The sequence below is a fragment of the Squalius cephalus genome (genome assembly GCF_949319135.1).
Source record: "Squalius cephalus genome assembly, chromosome: 25".
NCBI classification, from domain to species: domain Eukaryota; kingdom Metazoa; phylum Chordata; class Actinopteri; order Cypriniformes; family Leuciscidae; genus Squalius; species Squalius cephalus.
The window spans coordinates 10,110,974-10,135,248 of record NC_137146.1 but is presented as its reverse complement, the minus strand read 5'-3'; the positions used below and the strand labels follow the sequence as shown (position 1 = coordinate 10,135,248).

The window sequence follows — 24,275 nt, the reverse complement described above, 5'->3', positions numbered from 1 at the left end:
CGTATTACCAATCATTAAAGAGTCATTTGATGACAGAGCAGTAAAAGCAGCATGAATTACACTTCATGAACACAAACTATTTCTTTCTTCTTCAAAAACACAAACAGAATCGTTAGTTGAACCGTTAACGAATCGAATTCGGAACCTTAATTGATACATTCCTACTACACAGGAAGAATTTGAGCATCATTTGAACGTTCCGAACATGCGAATATTTTGGATGCTCCAAAATGATTCGAACGAGCGTCTGATTCTCTAGGTAGACAGCTCTCTAGGTTTTGACACACAGCCCAAATGTTTTGTTCTTTACCTGTGACAGCTGCCTCGGGTCGGGGGCTCCGAATAAAGAGGAACTGGAGCTGAAACTAATGGCTCCCCTCCGGCTGAGAACATGTTTGGGAACCGGCCTGTCTAGAGGCAAAACCGGTAACTGATAACATAATTCCATTGAATAATATCAACGCTATGGATCCGGATCAAAAATAATTCAAACCCGCTGAAAGAAGTAGTAAAATAATCAAAGAAATCAAAAGAAGGCGGAGGGGAGAACTTGCATGGAACTTGAGCGCTGTTTGGAACTCTCAAAAATCACGGGAATCCCCTCTCCTTTAAATTGCAAATAAAAAAATATCAGTTTAAATGCTCAAGAGGCGAAGTGCTTCATTTTGTTCGGATCTATCTGGTTCTCGCGCACACCGCCGTCGTTATTGATATGGTCCATATTTCCCCACGCGCGTGTCTCGTGCTCCATTTCACTCGATTTTTATTCATCAGGCTCGTTTTTCTTCCTTTCTTCTCCCTTTTCCCATGCACAGATCACGGCCTGCGGAACGACGAGGCCTCTCCTCTATCTTTTTAGTATCTTTAGAAAAAAATGCTTCCTCATTTTTTAAACTCCGTCCAGTCGTGAATCATCATCATCGTGCAAATGGCTCCGCAGTCTCGTCTCCCAAATTAAAACAAAAGGCATGACCACTTCAAACCCCGATGCTTGTAGAAAACAGAGAGATCCTGCGAATATATATAAATAAATGTACGTGAAGTTGTATCCGTTTAACGACGGATTTCATTCAAGCTTTGCGGTGCATGAACATTTATTCTCGCTGTCTTTTTCCTCAGTGCAGACACACAGATAGCACCCGTAATTCAACACACACTCAATGCAGCACTGTATATCAACCAGAAAAAAGTGGCCTGGGTGGAATAAAAACACGCCCCGCGACCACGCCATGCGTGTGTTGGCACATGCTGTTCGGTCAGTGTCAAAAAGAAAACGTAAAACGGGAAATAAATTACAAGGATAACATACGACAGTCTCAGTTCGTCCTGAACATTGCAAGCTGTTTCCGAACATGCACCACCTGCGAAAGAGATGGGGTTGTACAGAAAGCGTTCGCAAAACGTCCTCGTCTTAATGAGCCAATAGGCGTGCAGCAGTTCATGTAAGGCCGCTTCCCATTGGACTAAATCGTGCAGCGCTATTGAGACGGCGAATCTCATTGGCGATGCTTTCAAGAATCATTTATGCACTCGTTCAGTGACTGTACGGACCTCAACAAGGGTATTCCACTACAACGGGGTTTGCCCTGCAGCCGGTCTACATCATTGCCAGTGATTACCTTTTCTCTGTATGAGTCATCCAGTTCTTCGTGAGCAGTGAGCCACTGTTAACTTCTCTCAATAATAAAACCCATGAGTAAACGTTTTTTTCTTCTTCTACTTTTTAAAACAATTTAAAGGACCCTGCTAATAAACATATCTTAAACCAACCTAAGTTGCTTTCATAGCCTGATCCAGCTAGTGTTCAGCTGGTTAGCTGATCACCAAGACTAACCGACTAAAGGGTGCCTAAAAAAACACACTGGGAGACCAGCTAAAACCCATCTTAGGCCCAGCAGGGTATAGAAACCTGCCAATCAAAGGTATATAATCCAGTAAACTAAATGTCATATTTAGGCTATATGTTATAGTACCTATAAATAGCGAATGTATGTGATATACAAATAAACTTAGCTTCTTTCTTCCAGTTTTGCCTTTAGGTTTTGTTTGCTTAAAGAGTTAGTTCACCCAAAAATAACAATTTACTCACCCTCAAGCCCTAGGTGTACATGACTTTCTTTTTTCAGGCAAACACAGAGTTATATTTTTTTTAAAATATCCTTGCTCTTCCAAGCTTTATAATGGGAGTGAATGGTAAAAAAATTTTGAAGGCCGAAAAAGTGCATCCATCCATCAAAGTAATTTATACGGCTCCAGTGGGTTAATAAAGGCCTTCTGAAGCAAAGCAAAGCGTTTTTGCAAGAAAAATATCCATAATTATAACTTTATAAACTGTAATCACTAGCTTCCGGTAACGTCTGTCCGCACTTTAACGAGAAAGTCGAGTTCCGGCATATGATGTAGGCATAGCGTAAGCTTAGGTGAGAATAGACGCCTCTCGCGGTTCAACAAACTCAAACTCCTCCGACATTTCTCTTTATAAATTCTCGTTTTAGACTTTTTAGACTCGCCTACGTGTTTGAGGATACGCCATACGTCAGATCAGAGGTCACTCTACACTGACTAGCGTACAGCTGTTACTAAAGCTAATACAATTACTAAAGCTGTTACGGAAGCCAGTTATTATAAATAAACGTTATAAATAAACAAAATACAAAAAAGCATCGCTTCTCTTCAGAAGGCCTTTATTAACCCCCTGGAGCTGTATGGATTACTTTTATAATGGATGGATGCGCTTTTTTTGGGCTTGAAAAAATGGTACCATTCACTCCCATTACAAAGCTGGGAAGAACCAGGATATTTTTTTATATAAATGCGATTGTGTTTGGCTGGAAGAAGCAAGTCATATACACCTAGGATGGCTTGAGGTTGAGTAAATTATGGCATAATTTTAAAAAAAATTTGTGAACTAACCCTTTAAGACAGAGGCTTACCAGAGAACCTTGTAAGTTTAAACAATAAGAGTGCTGTCAGGCATTACCAGGTAATTGCATGACAACACTAGTCAATAGCAGTCTCTAAGTATCACATTGTGTGCTGAGGTACAATTTGCATGGAAACGCACTTCAAAGTCATCATCATGAACTAAGGCTTGTTCCAGTTTCAATAAAACTGTTAATGTGAATAAGCATAAACTTACCAACTGAAATTCATCCTCATGGTGATTGTGTGGGCCAAATAGTGTAGTAATACATGTTATGTCATTTTGTACAGTTATCCTTTCTTTTGCAATCACATAAGTAGTGCCTATTTTTACCTATAGAGGCAAGTTCGACTCACTCTCTTTAATTCATCAATTTAAGTCGTAAAGCTTTGCAATGTTAGCAAAGCTTTAGCGAATGTTTTAACTCGAGTTGCTGGAGACCAGGGGGACAATAGTGAACTGTGCCATGGCAACAGAGGCCATATGCCAGTAGTGAGTATAATTGCTCCATCCCACCCCCTCCCCGTCGCTCACAATACAATTCTACACAACCAAACCCCACACCATGCAGTCCTAATCCGTTTCTATCCTGAATAAACGGTGCCAAAGCACACAGATTACTAGAGTGCTTTACCCCGGTGAACTTCTTGGAAATATGATTTAAATTATTATTATTTTTCTGAAAAATGCATTGTTGATATAACTAATGTTGATATATTAATGGTTCTAGTGTGATCTATGTGGTCGCTACACTCTTAAAAATAAAGGTTCCAAAGGGAGGTTTGTGTAATGCAATAGAAGAACCATTTTAAGTTTTCCCAGAGTAAAAGAACCCTTTTTTTTAATACTCTGAAGAACCTTTTTTCCACTGTATAAAACCTTTTTGTACAATGGAAAGATTCCATGGATGTTAAAGGTTCTTTATGATCTATTGATTCCAATAAAGACCCTTTATTTTTAAGAGTGTACATGAAAATGCTTAAAGGGATACTTCACCCAAAAATTTGTCATCATTTCTTTCTCCTGTTGAACACAAAAGATATTTTAAAGAATGTTGGTAACCAGACAGTTGACGGCACCCATTGACTTCCATAGTCTTTTTTTCCTACTAAGTCAATGGGTGCCGTCAATTGTCTGGTTGCCAACATTCTTCAAAATATCTTCTTTTGTGTTCAACAGAAGAAAGAAACTCAAACAGGTTTGGAACAACATGAGGGTGAATAAGTAATGACACAATTTTCATTTTTGGGTGAAGTATCCCTTTCATCCTTCACTCTTTAAATCTAAATGTTGCTAGAAAGAATTAAACCTCGGGACCAAACAGAGAAAGCAAACACAACACACTTAACAAGATAAGACGTCTGGCATCATGCATATCTGCCAGTGTAGTTATTAGCGGATCTGTTCATTCATTTACTTTTACGATACCGTTTAATCAGTGTCAAGGACTGCTTCCCGTCCACTACCGGTGGCCCAGCGTGCTGCTCATTTGGGAGTCTCACATTTCCTGACTGAGGGGCAATCATTTCATTAATGGTTTGTTTCTGAGGCTTAGTTTGCCACAAATGCCATTCCCCAGGCAGACGTGCTTTGCAGGAACAGCCTCCCGAGGAGACAATGATGAGGGGTGGCGAGCAGCACACCTGCTTAATTCCCCTCGAGACTCCATGTATCCACTTGCAACACGACCTGTGCTATGCAGCAGTCATCAGGAGATCATAAACAAGGGGAGCGCATAATTCCACACTGCTGGTTGACGTCAGTGATGATTTTCCCCCTTGTTTTGACTGCTGGATGTTTTTGGGATTGGGAATATGTGATTAGTTTGGTCATATTTTCCATAAAACGTCTATGCATAATTTAAAATTTGTAGGAATATGAAATTTTTCAGCATTTAATGACATTTTTAAAAGGGTGAGTAAAAGTAATATTATAGAAAAGTAACTTTTTTTCCATTAACCACTGATAGAATAAAAATTCATGCTCAGATGCCATCTTGTGGTGATACAAGATAAGTGCTAGATTTTTTTTGCTACACAACAGGGATTTTCAGGCCGCAAGGGAGTGTAAAAATGTAGAGAAAAAATTCAAACTAATAACAATAATAATAGATAAATAAATAAGTAAATAAATAAATAAGTAAACAATACATCTAACAATACAGTACTATAGTAGGCTAAGTAGAAACAAGTAATAACGTAACAATAGAAACTAAATATTTTCAAATATTTATGATGTTCATTTTTCACTGTATAAATTGGGTCTTTATGAAAAATAGCTGCCTTTTAAAATTTAGAATGTGGTCCCTCGCAATACAACATCAAAAATGTGTGGATAAAATATAGCTCAGTGAATCAATTGGCATTATATTTGGCATCATCTCTGTTCTAATCAGATTTTTTTTTTTTTATTAAATCCATTTAGAGTTACAAAATTAACGTTAAAGGATATCTTTAGTACAAATTCCGTAGGCCTCCTCTATAATTTAAGTATCGTTCTAGATATGCATTTACTTATTCAATGAAAAATGTAGCCTAATATTCACATAAAATTTTATAAAACATAAAAAATGGTCACAGAGTCGATTAAACCTAATTTCTTAGTTTATAAACACTTCTGTTTGTTCACAAATGGCATTACGTGAATCAGTCTTTAGTTTCTTCCAATATACAGTACCAAAATATGAATGTCAGAGTTTATTTTAGCAAATGTGAATATATTGGTTAAAGGGAATGTTGTCATCATTTACTCACCCTCAACTATCCGTTTAAATCCCTTTGAGCTGCGCATGCGCACATCTTCTGACGTGAGTTAATATGGCGGTTATGCTTATAATTCTGGACATTAGTTTTTATAACTTGAGACCAAACTAATTATAAGACTTTCCTGTTTTACAATTTTTGTTCGAGCAAAGTAGTTTTTTTAAATGTGCATTTGGACGTCACTGCGTTTGCAGAAAGGCGCCGCAAGATGGCGATCTTGCTTCAGACAGAAAATGCATACACTCAAGCACATTCATGCACGCACACAAGACTAGCTGATTCAACCATATAGACACGAAACCTAACCTTTTTATCCTCCTCAGTCCTAATCATGGAGGTTTAAAAGTCAGTTATGGCAGGTAACGTGTGTCCATACTCAGAAACCAGACAGTGGTCATCATCAAACATCTTCCATCGAACACCAGGCGCTGAAACCTAATGCACCTTGTTGATAACCATGTTAAACTGGCCTAAAGTTACCTGAGCTCATGACTAGTTCCATGTATAATTTATCTCCTCAGTAATCTACTTGCCTTCAGAGAAGGAACCTGACTCCATTAGCCTGTCTACCTGCCCTGGAGAAGGATTTAGGTTTGGAGTCTGTTAACAGGTAAGAAAACGAATGATCTTCTTTGAGATTAAGAGCAACATTGCTCTTATTGCCCCATTTTTGCTTCTCACGTTTTAGCAATCAGCCATTGTAAAGCTCAACAGAAATATGAAGGCTGTATCATTTTTTAGAACTATTTAATATTCAATGAAGGCTCATTATGAAAGATGGAATTATCCAGGAGTGGGGGTTGGTTGGAGGTTGTTTTGGACAGACAGGTATATATTATCTGCAATAACCTTTCAATTTATGTATTTTCTTACAAAGAGAGGGATTGCTTTGAAACTTATGTAAACAAAAAGTCAACCAGGTCTGGGTTGCTGTGGAAAGAGTGACGTTGTAAGTCTCAAACCAAACGTCATTTGTATCTTGTTCACCACACAGGAGAACCGGACCTGACCTACTGTCTTGTACAATTTATTGATGGTTGATTTGTTCTTTTGATGTTAAGGTAATGGTTTAAGATCATGGCTGAGCAAAGGCAACGGGCCCTGTCCACATCAGGAGAGGCTCTGTACCAGGTTCTTGGCCTTGACAAGAACTGCACCCATGATGACATCAAGAGATCCTACAGGTAAGACGTGATTCACACTCTCATTTGTCCCGAGATGCATTTACTTTGGGTTCTGGTAACTAGGTAAGAAGTTCAGATACTACATGTAGGAAGACAGGGGTAAACGAGGGAGCAAAAGATGGAGAAAGCGCCAAAATGTGACACGTTCCTCTATAATCTCAGCCATCAGTTGCAGTGGAGCTGCATGAATATAATATGACTTCCACAAAACTGAAATATTCATTATGCTGAACAGATGGCATCCTTTATTTTACTGGGATCAGGAATGATGAAAGAATCTCACATACGAGAGCATGTTCGTGATGCACGACGTGTGTATGTGCATGAATGATTCTGCACTATAAGTTAGATAGCGGCATGGAAAAGCGACAGCCTTGCCTTTGGGAGTAATATCTTGACGTTTAATATCATAACTTGTAGGTAACACTATATGAAACTGTTTGTTTTTTTACAGTTTTCCTTTTCTGTGGCTGCACAGCTTCTTCTGTATCTTGTACACTAAAACATGAAGGCAACAAGTAGGAGAGCTTCATTAGACAAGTGTGTTTCAAACGCCATACTGATGTTCCAACAATCATAGAATCTAATTGCTCTAATTTACACGTTGTTCAAGGAGGCATTTAAATGGTTAGCATTTTAACAGCACTTGTTTGCTGTTAATGAATATATAATCATCACAACTCTTGCAGACGGCTTTGGCTTAATCAAAAATTAACAAGCGAGCGTGCTCGGAGAATTATAAATTATACATTAATTTTTTTGGATTCAGCAACAACAAAAGATATGTAAAAAAATAAATAGAGTCTATGTTCATGTAATGTTTTTAAGATTCAAACTCTTGGCTATTTTTAAATGGTATAAATAGATGTATACTGCTCTCCGTGGCTTTTACAAACTACTATAAATATTTATAGTTTGATATTCGATCATCCACAACCATTTGGAGCTGAAGGATATTACATTTCACAGCATTATAAAATGTCAAACTCTTCCTTATTGCTGCAGAGAGTTTTGAAAAGTGTTGCGCAGAGTTTGGGACATGCTGGCGTTCATTCAGCGCAGACCTGAACTGAGTCAGAGACAGAGACATTTGCAATGCACTGCTGGTTCTAATGGGAAAAAATGTCAACCTTGGTGACGTTCCTCTCTTCACCACCCCTCGTGTGCCGAGGCGCTAATGGGGTCTGCGGTCTTGCCGACACACAGACAGGTCAAGCAGCGTGCGCAGAAGACAGCTAGCCGCTAAAGATCACACCCTGCTGAGATCATCAAACAGACAGATACAGCATTTTAAACTGGCCACATGGTAATGAGTTTCCTCTCACTGTGTGTGAGACCAAAAAGTATTTGTGTTTCCTTTTATAACGGTTGTTTTATGCCACTTTCATTAGGTGCATACAAAGGGCACATTCTGTATTTCGGAGGTCATTTAAATATATTTCCTGATTTTACATATGTCTATATGATCCTCATGTCAGTTATGCTTTTTGCATTGCATGTTGCAAGGAAAAAAAATTATCTTTAAAATGTCCTCAACCTTTTTTTTTTTTTTTAGGAAGCTCGCTTTGAAATATCATCCTGACAAGAACCCTGAGAACCCTGATGCCACTGACAAATTTAAAGAGCTCAACAATGCCCATGCGGTGCTGTCTGACGTTACTAAGAGGAACATTTATGACAAGTACGGCTCCCTGGGTCTGTATGTGTCGCAGCAGTTCGGGGAGGAGAATGTGAACACGTACTTCATGCTCTCCAGCTGGTGGGCAAAGGTGAGGTATCAGTCTTGTTTCTATACAGACATTTTTTTTTTTTACTTGTAGGAGCTATTATTATATGACCTGATACTTAAAAAAAAATTGTGTTGGTGTAATCTACACAATACACAATTTGAATTATATATCATGTAAACACAATACTATTAGTCATATTAAATAAATAATATTTTTGCAGTTTTTTTTGGTTACCTGAAAATATATTTTTACAGTGCATTTTATTTCTTTTATTCTTGCATTTTTGACTTTATATACTTGAAACCATGTTCAAATATTTGTACATTATTTTATAGCAAAAAATGTACTTAAAAAAATGGAATAGAAATAATATTAGAATGTGAAATCGGCAGTCTTTTCTTCCTTACTGTGACGTAAATCCGAGTGAAACGGCTTCTCGGACAAGAAAAAATGTAGGGCGGGACTTGATTTTATCCATCAGGAATTGATTGGATCGTTTGATCATTGTGGTTCACTATTGCTGTGATGTCATGTGACGGACAGGTTGATCCCGCCCTCATGTCAAAAAACATGTAATCAGAGGCGTCTTTGCAAAAAAAAATTTTTTTTAGCCTTTATTTAACCAGGAGTCAACCTCACTGAGATTAAAATCTCTTTTAAGGTGATGATACACAGGGCAACTTTTTGAGCAATATTGCTGGACAATCTTGCCGAGCGATTGTTGCTTGGGCACTTTCCCATTGAAAATAGGCAATACATTTCTATCTGGATCATTTTTATCAGTCGTGGGCCTTGTCTCATCTGGTTGCCCGTTGATGGCAACATTGCCCAGCAACATTGCTCAAAAAGTTGCCCTGTGTATCATCACCTTAATTACAGGAGTGTCCTGGCCAAGATAGGCAGCCCAGTTATACAAATACACATATAACAAACAAATGATTAAAGATTATGAGGGCACACAAATAAAAAAATAATAATGATGTGCACGGATAAATGATTTATAATAAATAGTGCACTATTCCATAAAAAAATTATTTCATTGTGTCTTTAATGCTGGAACATAAATAAGAACTAATTAAATTCCCCCTGTAGTCAATAATTATATCCCTTAAAACTCATCTTTGATCACTGAAATTGCATATTCAAAAATAAATCCTTAAAACAATTTCTTCATGCCTTAAAATAGCTTGAATGTAACTCTACACCCTTGCCTCATTTAGTATACGCGGTTCTATGAATATGCTAAATAGCCCTGCCTCCACTCACTCACACCAGCTCAGAGATCCACTCGTTGGCGATCACACGTTGACGTTGTTACAAGTTAGTTTCTGACGTCAGAAACAACAGCGATTTTAAACCGCGTTTTTGAGACGGTCTTTGATTCACTGCAGTTTTAAAGAGCAAATACTCAACAATGGTGTTACTTATGAATTTGCACATGGTTTGTACAACTCTGCACAACATTTAAAGCTTGATTTTCACCACAAGGGTTCTTTAAATATTGTTTATGCAAATGCAACTACTGACTTTAAAGCTATATTTTATATTTACATTATAGTATTCTGTTACAGCATAATTATATAAGTGTTTACCGAGTAATACTACTAAACTACATGTATCTAATTAACAGTTGGTTTAATAAATATTGCTATTATAAGTTGTATAACTACATATATATATATATATAAAATTTATTAAAAAAATTATAAATTATTTTTAGGGCTGTCAAACGATTAATCGCGATTAATCGCATCCAAAATAAAAGTTTGTGTTTACATAATATATGTGTGTGTATGAGTATAATTATTTTCTATATATAAATACACACACATGCATATATATTTAAGAAAAATGTGTTATTTATATATAACATATTTATATATAATATAAATGATATATAATATAAATATATATACACAGTATATACATGCAAATATTTCTTAAATATATACATGCATGTGTGTGTATTTATATATAGAAAATAATTATACACCGTACACACACATATATTATGTAAAAACAAACTTTTATTTTGGATGCGATTAATCGCGATTAATCGTTTGACAGCCCTAAAAAAAATATATATATATATATATACACACATATATATACACACACACACACATATATATATATATATATATATATATATATATACTTGTATAACTTTGTAACATAATATTATATAATGGACACTGTAATATAGATATTTTTATCTAAACTAAACCATGACGCTGTGTGCCTGTCTGATTTCGAACATTCTCATTTATAGGGGCTGTTTGCCATCTGCGGCTTGCTGACAGGTTGCTATTTCTGTTGTTGTCTGTGCTGCTGTTTCAACTGCTGTTGTGGAAAGTGCAAACCGCACACACCTGGAGAAGAGGACACTGAGTGCTATGTGTCTCCTGAAGACCTGGAGGAGCAGATCCGTACGGACAACGAGAGAGGTAAATGGCATGCGCAAACACTTTAGATGTGTTCTTCAGGTGGTCACACTCAGTTTTGAAATGGTATATGATTACAGAACATGCCTCAGTCACTCTAGAGCAAGAAAAAAAGTGGATAAAAATGATTAGAAGGGACACATCCCAAAATTACAGCATCACATTTAGCTCTCGATAACAGCATCTTCTTCATGTCTTAATTGTGAATGTTCTGCTGGTAATCTTCAAAATAGATTCTTCTATGGAAAGCGGAAAGACTTTATAAAGACTTAAATATGACATTATGCAACTAAATCTTCCTATAATAATTTTTAAAAAGCCTTATATGATAATTTACTAATTAAAAAACTTCATGAAATATTTAAACAGAAAAATAGGCTTTGATGTAGCAGATCATGGCTTATCAGCCGAGGGAAGAGCTTTCAACGTATAAGTCACCCTGCTTACAAAAATAAATAGAATTGATACTTCTGAGCCAGATGTTTGGATACAATACGCCGTTCTTCTGCCAGTGAGCTGTAGGAGGTTTTTTTTTTTTACATCTTGTGCTGTAGTCCCTCACAAAAGTGATAATTGCCATCTGAGTCATTTCTCAAAGTGCGTTTGCATACTAGTTTTTAATAGCATTCTCACAATAAAAATAAACAATGTTTTCTTTCCTTGCATTTCAAAGGCACCATTTGCAAGATGGTACTGACAAAAATGCTTTTTGTCTTATTTAGACCCTAACTACATCATCCATGTAAAAAAATTACACTTACGACTTACTCTTCTGTTTTAGTTTACTTGCATTCACTCAAACAACCTGAGAACACAAAGGGCACAATATCCTGCTTTTTAATATTAATAAAGTATAGTGTATGGAAATTTGTTTCCACCACGGAATAAAAAATAAAAAAGGTTATTGCAATTTTTTATCTCACAATTCTGACTTTTTTCTCTCGCAATCGCAAGTTTATATAAACTCGCAAGATATAAAGTCGCAATTGCGGAAGTCAGAATTGTGAGGGAAATAGTCGCAATGGCATTTTTTAATTGTGAGTTTAAATCTCACAGTACGGAATTTATTGCGACTTTTATATCTCACAATTCTAGAAAAAATAAAGTCAGAATTCCGACTTATAAACTTGAAATTGTAAAATATAAAGTCAGAATTGCGAGAATTTTGACTTTTTTTTTTTTTTGGTGCAATTTCAAGGTTATAATTTGCAATTCTGACCTTTTTTTTCTCACGTGCTAGTTTATATCTTTTTATAACTTTTTTTAAAAAAAAAATACATTTTTAAATCTCACAATTAAAAAAAAAAAAGAGTCAGAATTGCAAGTTATAAAGTCAGAATTGCGAGATATAAAATCACAATTCTGACTTTATTTCTTGCAATTCTGAGTTTATATCTCTCAATTATTTTTATACATTTTTATGGTCATTATTATTATTATTATTTTAGAATTGTGAGATATTTGGCCGGTTTCACAGACAGGGCTTAGATTAAGCCAGGATTAGGCCTTTGTTAAATTAGAACACATTTTTAAATGTGCATTCGAAAAAAAACATTGGTATGAATCTTGAAACAAAACAATGGCACTAACTTATTTTAAGATATGACCGTTGCAAGTTGCTTTTAGATAAAACAGCTCGAACATGCATTTTAGTCCAAGGCTAGGCTTAAGCCTTAAGCCTTGTCTATAAAACCGGGGGATAAACTCACAAATGCAAGATATAAATATTATGTAACATATAAAGTCGCAATTCCAAGAAAAAAAAAGGTCAGAATTGTGAGCTAAAAAGTTGCAATTACATTTTTATTTTTTAGTCCGTTGCGGAAACTCGATAGCATGCATGCACCTGTTAGCATTTATATTAGTGCAGTGAAAAAAGTCATGCCCAAGTCATGTCCTGCTCAAGTAGTCTCTAAAAATCCACACATGTGGTCTTAGAATCTTATTTTTTCAGCATTAGGTAAGTCAGTGGACAGTGGGCTGCCCTTCAAACCAGTGTTACAGAGCCAGCTCAATGAGGTCATAAAAGTGCAGCCAGCAGGGGCAGGCTAACGGCAGATTGCTGGGACGTCCTTGGAGCGTACAAAACACTTTTCATTTCAGCAGGAAGTTCAATTAGGAGTGTGAAATGGCATGACATTAGACAGAGTAAGCTCTTGTTTATTCCATATTGATGATCATATGTGACCTCTTTTACCTGTGATTTTGTTTTTTTCAGAGGGCGACACTCCGATTGTGCTGCAGCCAACCAATGCTAGTGAGAAGACCCAGCTGATCGGTGATGGACACAGAACATACACCTAAATGCAGACGAGTTATTGATAGATACTAATTTTTAAATTCTTTTTGAATATATCGATGTATTTTACAATATACTGCTTCTTTTAGGACAGAGAAAGCAAAAAATACTCACCTTCTTAAGCTTTGTTTAGTCATGCTGTCTGTAAATAACAGATATTATATTATTCTTATGCTTAATGTGCAATTAAAACAGATAATGTGATTAAAAAAAATTATGAATGGTTCTCCTTTAAATAATAAATGTATGTCTTAAAGGTTTTCAAAATAAGAATTCAGATATTTCTGTACCTTGAATATAGATTGTGGTCTTGTTTCAAAAAATCTTCATGCAATATAATGTACACAAAGCCCTTTGGTATGTCTTCAGAGGTTTTGATTTTGATTTGCAATTGAACGAATATTTTATCCACTGCAACTCCACTGAGTCTAAATACAAATATATATTATCAAAAATCCAAAAGTATGTTTCCTTCGAGCCGGATTCGAACCAGCGACCTAAGGATTACAATGTTTCCTCTACAGTCCTCCGCTCTACCAACTGAGCTATCGAAGGAACCCGTTATGTAGGGCTCCATCTCCGGCTGTTGTTGGTCTAAAATACACCGTAGCCTAACATGAAAATGACAATAGTGAGTACGCGAATTATTTATTTTAAGGTTTAATAAAAAAAAAGTCTATTCTTGGGCTATTGTTGTTTACTTACAATATTTGGTAGTTTAAAATGTAATTGTTTAATTATTATCGTTAAAAAAAATATCTGCCGACATTCGCACTGCCAACCAATCCGCAAACAGCCGCTGAATGTCTGACGGTACCAAGGTTGTGCTGTTGAGGCTCGTGCGACGCCTCATGAGGAGAAATGGAAACAAATGAGCGCGTGAAAGAAACTCAGTGAAAATACAGAGGAAAAAATTCATGTCACTGTGGAGTTTTTATATTTAAAACATATGATACAGTTAAGCAACATCACAGGACCGAGAGTGCTGAATACCATAACGATTGAAAATGTGACACTGATTTCATATGACAGTTCTAAGTAATTCATATTAAGTCACTTACATTTTAGACACAATATTGACTGTTTTTTCTCTCTTATTTCAGCAGCGAAAATAGTTCCAAACAAAGATCATAGCAGAACCGTATGAGATCATGAGAAAAACATAACCGTGTTTTCATTTAATGATTCACCGTTTTGAACGAATCGGTTGAGTCAAACATTCAATGACCAATTAAACTGCCTCATTCCTGAACGAATCAGCCGTTTGAACGAATCGTTTGAATAAATGGCTCAATGACTCACTCATTAAGACGGTCACCTGCCGCCACCTGGTGGTTTAGTTTCGTGTTCAAAAGTATAATTCTTTACAATATTTCAATTTTGTATATTCCAAAAAATATTTTAAACTATTTTAAACGATCTCATAACATTATTTAATGCAGTTGTAATTTTTCATAGTAAATTATTTAATTTGATTGGTAACAGCCACTGGTGATGTAAACAGGGTATATGGTATATCCACTTCGAAATCCCCTCTAATGTGCATCATTTAGTAGCTAATCCAATCTCACATGAATAAAAAACACCCAGACAAGGCCGTACCCACCAATGAGGTCCCTGAGGTCCGGAGAGTAATGAATGTATTTAATTTGTATATAATTAAAGTTGTGAAATAATTGCCTAATATTAACTCTAATTTGGTGCTGCAATGATTTGCCCATCGCGACGATAACCGACCTTCTCATCTGAGCTGCTTCAGCACTCAAACACCCGCTTGTCAATGTCAAAATGTTTGAGACCAATCAAAGCAAGCGGGATTTATGTTCACAGAAGCGCGAGCCGAGCGCGAATCCCAACGCGACGCTTCACGGTTCAGTTTACGGTCATACAGTGCGAGATAAGGTGCAAGTAGCCTAGCTAAACTAAACAGCTGTTTTTCGATAGAAGTTTTAAATGACCGACAGAAATAATCAGTTTGATCAAAGACCGTGGAAACTATAAGCTCAATTTAACAACACAAGCACCCTATTAAATATATTGCCATTATTATTGTATAAATATATTTGTATAACGTTACCTCGAATGTGTTCGAATATTTCCCCAGTATAAGCACTGGGACTTTTCACTGTTTGTATCACTGCGCTTGTCTGTGTCTGCGCAACTTGCATCATTAAGCCAGAAGGTGGCGACAAGTGACTGCCTTTATGAGTGAGCAATTGAACAAGTCCAAAAACATTGATTAATTTAGGAAAGAAAAAGTAGCTGAAACTGATCTTTGATGCTCATAGTAGTTGCTCATTTGCCTCTGGACACAGAAGGATTGCATTGGCATTTGTTTGAAATGTAACATCGATGCAAAATAGGCCTAATCCTTGAATCATTTCTTATTTAAGGCCATTCCCGTTTCGAATATATGATTGTGTATTGTTGTCAACAATAAGCGTAAACATTCTGCATTTCCCTTTTTTATACGGCCCTGCACCCAGTAAAGACAGTGATGCAGTGATGGCTTGAATAGTTGTCCAATTTGCATGTGTGGATTGACTAAGGAATAGTCACTCAAAATTCATAATTATTTAGTTGTCTCTTCCTAGTCTGTGGGCCAGTATTAATTGCAAAAACGGCACCTCTTCTGTGGCTAATATTAATTTCTTAATGATCCTTTCTCCTTAAAGTCAAGCTGCAAAAGTTAAGTGATAATGTGCAAATACTACTGGCCCATTTGGGGGTGAACTAATATGCAAGACGGGTCTTACATGTCACTGTTTATAACACAGAGCGTTCATCCTTTGCTGGGACGCTTCAAAAAATATTGGGGGCATAAATTAAGAGTATACCCACTTCTCCAGGCACCACTACATCACTGGTAACAGCCATATAGTGTGTCTTATTCTAATTAATTTATTGATCAAATTTAAGAATTTAAAATGAAAGATGAAGCAAAACGATCAGGGAAAAATGCCCTTTATAAAGGTTAAAATATCATAAATATGCAGATTTAAATATGTCAAAGACTGAATACTGATGAGAATATTGCTTCAGAATAAATTATATTTAGCCTACAACCCAAAAAAAGACAAGCACATTTTTTACTTGGTCAAGTGAATGGCCGATTTACTTGTTCGAAGGACAAGCACACATGAAAAGGCTTAATGTCGAGCCTATTCTGTAAAGTTAGTGATAACTTTAAAGTTAGTAGGGGTTTTTTTTTTTTTTTTTTTTTTTTTGCACATTAATCTGACAATAAATTTAGCACACCCAGTTTTTTTTCTGGCTACGCTAGATATTACAAATTAGATATTTTTAACTGATAATCAGTTTACTCAAATGTACATTTCTGTAAAAGAAGCCCAGGAAATAATGCCGTGGTTTGCGCAGTTAATTTTACAATGTGTAATTTCTAGACTAAAAAGGATATAGATCATATTGAATTATCCATTGAATTATCAACAGATTATTTTCGTTAGAAATAACAACCGAGTCGTTACATCTAACAAAACTGAAAGGCAAAAATAATGTAACCAAATGTTCAACATTAGCTTACAAATACTTTCACAAAAGTGCAAAATTGAGATACATTGATACACGATGATGGTAAACTATTACAACAATTCCACATATGAAATAGCAGAAGTAATCTGTCAAGTAAACTCAGTCCAGATATTCGCAGCAGTTTCGTCATTTTCTTAGCCCTAGCCGTTGAGCTAGTCCATATGGGGAATTAGCTCAAATGGTAGAGCGCTCGCTTAGCATGCGAGAGGTAGCGGGATCGATGCCCGCATTCTCCAGACCTTTTTCTAACAGCGTTGCCATTTTTGTACTGTTATATTCTCTTACCTGAATTGTGTTCAAAGCCAAAGGTATATTGTAAAGTCTATAACAACGTTTTTTAAAAAATTAAACGTTTATGTTTTTAAAGCGTAATGTTTTTTTTCTTCTTGGCACTTGCATAGACTACTAAGTTACTACTGCATGATGCATTGAATCGCGTGTTTTCATTACAAGTCTGTCATATCCTATTAGCATTCCAGTTCAAAAAAAATATTTATATTTAAGTTGAATTATGTTTTTTTTTTTTTTACGTATTAAATATGTTTAAATTATATGTTTCTATGAATTCCCTGTTACGTTTAATAAGAGATGCAACAGTCAACAGTATCATTTTCATATATGGGCAAGTAAACATGGCATCCTCTGACGTGCGGCTTTCTAAAAACAGCGCTCGCTGATAGTGGGCCCTGGCGTGGGGGAATGCCAAGCCTCATTATAGAGGGTACAGACAGGCGGTTGGGCAATGGCGAGGGCCTGAGTTCACCCCGTTCACAAGAATTGGGACAATTTAGTTTCCTCGATCAACAACAGTCTCATTCTCAACTTCAGTGGAGCCGTTGCTCGTCAAATCAGGATGGACAGCTTGGAGAAGCAACTTATCTGTCCCATTTGTCTGGAAATGTTCACGAAACCGGTTGTGATTCTCCCTTGTCAACACAATCTCTGCCGGAAATGTGCTAATGACATTTTCCAGGTACAGTTTCAATATTTTTTTCTTTGTCAACATCATTTAGCCTATCACACAAACATTGATATCCCATATTTTAAAAAATGTAATACACTGTTTTAACGTTGTGGATGTTTTCATAAATTATTTTGAACATTTTAAAATATTAACTATGATTTGTATTATAATTTATATTACTGTGGTTTTATCATTGGTTATCAGAGTGTTGCTACAGCTAAAATATATGAATATTTGTAAATAAACAGTCACATTTTATTTAAATGTTTTATTTTTATTAATTTGCTGTCCTATACACACTCCCCATACAGTCCTCAAATCCATACCTTCCCACCAGAGGAGGCTCCGTGACATCCGGGGGCCGTTTCAGGTGTCCATCCTGCAGGCATGAAGTTGTGCTGGACCGCCATGGTGTCTACGGTCTGCAGAGAAACCTTTTGGTGGAAAACATCATTGACATGTACAAACAGGAGTACATCAGGTTAGATCTGGGAAACGGACACCTCAGGAAGCTCTAATAGGATGTCCATGTGGTTTAACAAGATCCCTTGTGTAATACAGAATGAAGTAGGTTGAAGAGTTACAGAGTGCACAAATGACTCTTGAACCACGGGTCATTTTCAGTTTGGTAAATAAATCATAGTGACACAAACACTCGGTTTCACAGATAAGGCTTAAGCTAGTCCCAGGCTAAAATTCATGTTTGAGCTGTTTTAACTGAAAGCAACTTGCACTGGCATGTCTTAAAATATGGCAGTGACATTGTTTTGACATATGTTTTTTTCTAAGGCACGATTGTAAAAGCTACTTGTCCTAATTGAACTAAGGCCTAATCCTGGCTTAATCTAAACCCTGTCTGTGAAACCGAGCCAAAAAGTCATAATTATGAGACAAAAAGTTGAAATTGACATTAAAGTCATAATTATGACATGTCATTAAACATTAAAACAGTGAAATTAGGACATTAAAAAGTATTTTTGACTTCTTACCTCATAATTCATTTAGACTTTTATGTAATAATTATGACCTTTCTTGTCATAATCATGAATTACTACAGAATGATTTTTTTCTCTTATGTGGTGGAAATGGGCTTTCATAGTTACCTCTTTTGTTGAGATATACTGAAAAAGGTATATTGAATCAACCTAAATATATTCATTTATACCAGCAAAAAACTTTTTTGATTTTAAAACAGCTGTTTAAACTAATAATTGCAGGTTACAGTGTAATAATCCTTTATCCTTTTAGTAAAGTGCATGAAATTAAGAAACCTGAAGAAGCTCAAAATAAGAGCAGACATGCTTTTAAGAATGAAATTCCCCAGGGTTGAACTATTAAGTTCTCTACCGCCCCGTCACTTTGCATAGCACTTAAGCGTTTCACTTTATGAATTCAAAAATAGCTTGTTTTGGATGAGAGGTTTGTCTTTTAAAGCTTTATAATTCAGTCAGTGTCTGTCAAGTGTGTACAGACAGATTCCTCGGTGTCCATGTGACTCCCAAGACCTGTGACTCAGACAGGTCAGAAGACTAAGGATGACGGTCAGCTGGCAGGAAACTTATTTTTAGTTCCACCACTCAGTGTTTAGTCTCCTAGGCATACTGACACACATCACAGACCTTCAATATGGCCTTGTGAACCCTAGTTATTTCAGTAAGCGTTGTTTTGAACTCCTGTCCTCATCTGAGGCAAAGCCGAGAGGTTTCAAACCTTTGAAAAGTAAAAGTCTGACTTGAATTGAACATATTCAGTTCATGCTGCATGTGTTTAATCTCAGATGTCAGACATTGATACTCATGGATCTGTAATTCTCCACAGCAGCAGACCGTCTCCTGAGAGGAAGGATGACCAGCCGATGTGTGAGATCCATGGGGACGAGAAAATCAACATATACTGTCTGACCTGCAGCGTCCCCACTTGTTCAATGTGTAAAGTGTTCGGCTCCCATAAGGACTGTGAAGTGGCCCCTCTTAACAGTATTTACCAGACGCAAAAGGTAAAAAATCAAGCGCTTTCGGGGCATATTAATATTTATGATTGTCTGCATAAGTACGCCAGAGTTTGCATCAGCGTGCATGCGTTTGTCTGCGCAGCATATATTTTTACAGTGTGTGTGTTAATATGCTTACCCACGTCCTCATCTCCAGACAGAGCTCACGGATGGAATATCAATGATGGTGGGCAATAATGACAGAATCCAAGGCATCATCAGTCAGTTGGAGGAGACCTGCAGAACCATAGAGGTTAGTCACCCTGTGTGGGGGCTTCTCCCTCCCTAAAGCCTGGCATAAGAACGGGATTATTGATGAGGAACGTAAGAACGCTTCCTCTGACAAAAGATACACGCGCTCTGGCATGGACGAGCAGGCAGGCAGGAAGCTGGATTCTCTCCAGACCTCACAGTTGCGTTCACAGAGGCTCCATGATTGACAAGCAAGCAGAAATGAGCCGTCTCTGTTGAGCATATGGCTCCTCTGACAGAAAGTCATTGTGAACAAGGTTGAGGGTTAGATGCGGTCGAAGGAAAGAAACAGGTAGTCAAACTATTGATTTGCAAAGTGAAAGTTTCAAACCTTAATCTTTAAAAAAATTGTATCCATGAAGTGACGTTCTTTAGTAAAATTATATGCACAGATTATGCTATACGTAATAGAGGCCAGTAAGAGCTGTGTGTGTAAACCTCACTCCCCTGGCCTCACGAGACCCACTAGCGACTGACGCTAGAAGCTGCGGTCTTTAGTGTCCTTGTGAGCGCGCCAGCCTTGCACGCCGGAGACCCCGGTTTGAATCCCGCTGGGAACGGGTCGAATAGGACCGGTTACATTTGGTGCCGTGACCCGGATGGGAGTGAGGTTAAGGGGGGTGACTGTAACGGACGTAGGCCAGTAAGATCTGTGCGTTTAAACCATAGACAGTAAAAGAAATGCGACCCCATTGGATTCAACAGAGAAAAGTGAAGTCAATTAGAAGCACTCACTTCCTGATGGCTGACCGTATTGGACAGACTCAAACTGAGCTTGACGACGTAGATGTGACGTGAGCAACCCGTCTGTCTTCTAGTAGCTGTGCCAAGAGAAATCTGAATCATTCCCTTCCGAAACTTGCAGAGACGGAGAGTGTGAGTAGGAGGTGTCCATGAGCTAGGAGCAGGAGAAACTTTTGCTAAGTATTCTGATTAATTATTTTGTCATTTTGCCTCCACGTCTCCCCGATTGCCCGCGAGCTTCTCCTCCTGTCCATACGGTAATCTCTCTACTGTGCGACAGAGAGTCGCGTGGTTATGACGCAATCGTTAGCCTACTTTTACAAAAACTGCTTCTACAGGGCCATAACGTAAGATACAAGGTAATGGAGCCTTTTATACATTTTCGTGTTTCTTTAGAAATAAATAATGGACAAATGGAGTCTTTAAACGCCTCAGATGTAAAGTTATTCACTGTCAAAGTGACGCCAAAATGAATGGGAGTCAATGGAATGCTAACACCATGTGATGGTCTGCTAATCAATGGCGGCGCCCGCGCCCGGGGAAGCTTCAATGTTTTCCAGGACATTACCCCCCTGGTTTAAACTTCAAGAAGCGCGCGAGCAGTCTTTAGCGTCCTTGTTAGCCCTCCCACTCCTGAGACATCGGTTCGAATCCCACTCGGAGCGGGTTGAGTTACATATCACATTATGTACATTATATACACTACTCAAAAGTGGTTTGTAAGATTATGAAATGATTTTGAAAGAAGTCTCCAAAAGAATACCAAAAGAAGGTATGCTCACCATGGCTGCATTTATTTAAAAAAAAATAGTAATATTGTTAAATATTATTACAGTTATTAGTTTTTTTATTTAAATATATATTTAAAAAAAAAAGTAATTTATTCCTGTGATGGCAAAGCTGCATTTTCAGGATCATTACTCCAGTCTTCAGTGTCATATGATCCTTCAGAAATCATTCTAATATGCTGATTTGCTACTCAAGAAACAGTCTAATACATAATATACATATACTTTGATCTATTATATACTGTACATTTATAAATATGAATGTATTCATATTTACCTGTATATTATTTGTATATTTACAGGAAAATGGCAGGCGACAGAAGTCCAATGTGTGTGAAAAGTTTGACCACTTGTACGCTATCCTGGAGGACAGGAAGAGCGAGATGAACCTGAAAGTGAACGCTGAACAGGAAGAGAAACTGAATTACATACGTGGCCTTATAAGGAAGTATGGAGATCATCTGGAGACCATGACCAAAATCATGGAGACAGGAACACAGACACTGGAAGAACCTGAGATGGCTGTTTTCTTACAGGTCCTTTAAGATGGATTATAGAAACTTATAAATTATATATTTTTTAAAGCATACAAAATTCATGGAAATGAGAAATATACTATTTCCTAGTTTTGCTGTGCTCTAAAATATTTGTAAATGTTTCGAGAAAAAAACCGGCCCCCAAGCTAGTGTGAAAATATCATTCTGTCTGTTTAAGGGTCTTATTGGAGGCATTCGTACACTATTAAGCATAATTATTTCAATCTATGAATGGCATGAAAATCTATGCCAGCAATGAACAAGATCATGAGTGGGAACCCTGTAGAAATTCAATATATTTTATTCATACTTTTTATGTTATCTTGTTGTAAAATAAACTTCTTTCTCTCTCATACATGCCATTCAGAGTTCCAAACCCCTCTTTCAAAAGTAAGTGTTGATCCTTTCTGCAACATTAATGCGTATTTCACGTTTTGTACATCCCCTGAATTGGTTTCTTGTTTGCAAGAATTGCAGAGGCATCGAATACCTCGCACCTGGAGAGAGTTGAGCGCGGCTATGAGAACATGGATCTTTACTCTGTGAGCTTCAAGAAAGAGTGCATGGCCCTACGCAATATCGACTTCGCCAGAGGTACGGCTCGCCTAAAATGCTCATTAACTTTTGACTATCAACATGTGGGTTTAAATCAAGTTAGCTTGTTGAACTGATTACCGTTTGAAAAAAAACGTTTTCATGTGTAATTTAGAAGCCTCTCTAAGCATGTTTTCAAATTGCAACTCAATGGGCAACCAGTTCAAAAGCCTCCCTGGCTTTTCAGTATATTAATCAGATTTGAAAGCCAATTTTATACAAAATTCACCAGGAATATGGTGCTAAAAACTGTCAGTCCTGTAGATGATCATCAGTATGGGGTTGATGGTATCTTCACGCTTGAGAATGGGTTGAGGAAATGGAACTTTTCCAATTGAAACTGCTAGAACGTGTTTTTGCGGTTAAAAAAGATGCGTTTTTTTTACAAGTTGAACTTCTTTTATCTTGAGCGCCGCATTATTAGAACACTGTTTATGCGAGAGAAAAAAACGCTGAGATGCTGAAAAAAACGCAAATCGATGCATAGAAAATCAATGGAAAAGCAGCACAGTGGAATGCAAAAACGTGTTCTGTGTGAATGACCCTTTATACTCTCATCTTTTGCAGATGATGATGATGATGATGATGAAGAGGAGGAGGATGAGGATGATGTGGGCATCGATGTGGACGGCCGGGCAGGGCAGACAGCCTCGGGAGATGCCGATCCACTGGGCCAGTTGAACGAAACCCTACCGCCCCTTCTGCCCCCACAAACCCTGAGCGCACGCACACCCGCCACATCATCCTAACTGCGCATGCCAACACACATATTGATCCAACAGTCTTTTTGAGACCTCTTCACACACAACAATCACAGACCAGTGAATTTCAGATGCTGGTACTGTTTTTTTGTTTGTTTATGTTTCAGTTACTTTAAGTCAGCACATGACTAAATATAAATGTAGACGACTTAAGAAACCCTTCCAAGATTTGTGGTGTTGTTTACTGCCTAGGGAGTGTTCACGTGGTATTTGAGTTATGATTTGCTATAAATGTTCTGGATTTCATATTAATGTCAACGACGAATAAAAGGTTACCCTTGTGTAGTGGGATCATTTGTAACATATTTAATTTAAACCAACATTCAAGTCAGTTCAATTTGGACTGAAAGCATTTGATTTATCACACATACAGTAGATGCCCGGTCTACTTGAAGGAACGTCCATAGCAAGGCGTGAAAGTAATCTCCACATCTCATTGCTCACAGGATTGTCTTCCCCTGGATTTGCAGGCGAAGAGTAAACAAGTGTTGTTCACACATCTCGGTGGTCGAGCTGAAATAACGATGCCAGGACATTGCGTAATCCATATATTCTGGCCCAGTGGAGGATGATCAGTGACAGGATGTGCATCTGTGGCTGGATTCACACAGAGAACATCTACAACGAACATAATGAGGCCCAGGGAGCACAACCCCAAAACATGTGTGGATTCCACCTCTGGCAAAGAATGGTGCTGCATAAAACATGAGGTTTAAGCGAACTGAAATGTTCTTAGTTTGCATCTGAGTTTT

The 24,275-nt window shown here is 37.3% G+C and overlaps 3 protein-coding genes across 10 annotated transcripts in view; 2 read left to right on the top strand and 1 right to left on the bottom strand.

Annotated features, from left to right (window-relative positions):
- pde7a (phosphodiesterase 7A) overlaps positions 1-1,365 on the bottom strand; it is a 31,269-nt gene extending 29,904 nt beyond the window's left edge. For 2 of the 7 annotated variants that reach the window (XM_079862517.1, XM_079862526.1), the window contains exon 1: positions 311-1,365. In XM_079862517.1, coding sequence (XP_079718643.1) covers positions 311-448 — 138 coding nt within the window. In that variant the 5' untranslated portion in view covers positions 449-1,365. The remainder of the gene's footprint in view (positions 1-310) is intronic. The other 5 variants (XM_079862523.1, XM_079862518.1, XM_079862524.1 and 2 more) reach the window with 4 other exon arrangements.
- A 4,853-nt stretch (positions 1,366-6,218) lies between these two features.
- Positions 6,219-13,475, top strand: dnajc5b (DnaJ (Hsp40) homolog, subfamily C, member 5 beta). The gene is made up of 5 exons (XM_079862537.1): positions 6,219-6,295; positions 6,747-6,869; positions 8,425-8,638; positions 10,872-11,046; positions 13,262-13,475. The coding sequence occupies exons 2-5, from the start codon at positions 6,763-6,765 to the stop codon at positions 13,345-13,347; spliced, it is 582 nt and encodes a 193-aa protein (XP_079718663.1). The 5' UTR covers positions 6,219-6,295; positions 6,747-6,762; the 3' UTR covers positions 13,348-13,475.
- A 3,578-nt stretch (positions 13,476-17,053) lies between these two features.
- trim55b (tripartite motif containing 55b) lies at positions 17,054-23,804 on the top strand. Of its 2 annotated transcripts, none has more exons than XM_079862532.1 (8): positions 17,054-17,867; positions 18,170-18,339; positions 19,677-19,854; positions 20,006-20,101; positions 21,935-22,168; positions 22,536-22,558; positions 22,638-22,762; positions 23,330-23,804. In XM_079862532.1, the coding sequence occupies exons 1-8, from the start codon at positions 17,748-17,750 to the stop codon at positions 23,509-23,511; spliced, it is 1,128 nt and encodes a 375-aa protein (XP_079718658.1). In that variant the 5' UTR covers positions 17,054-17,747; the 3' UTR covers positions 23,512-23,804. The 2 variants fall into 2 exon arrangements, with proteins under 2 accessions (XP_079718658.1, XP_079718659.1); XM_079862533.1 differs by having other exon boundaries at positions 17,576-17,867; positions 19,680-19,854.
- The last annotated feature ends 471 nt before the right edge of the window (positions 23,805-24,275 follow it).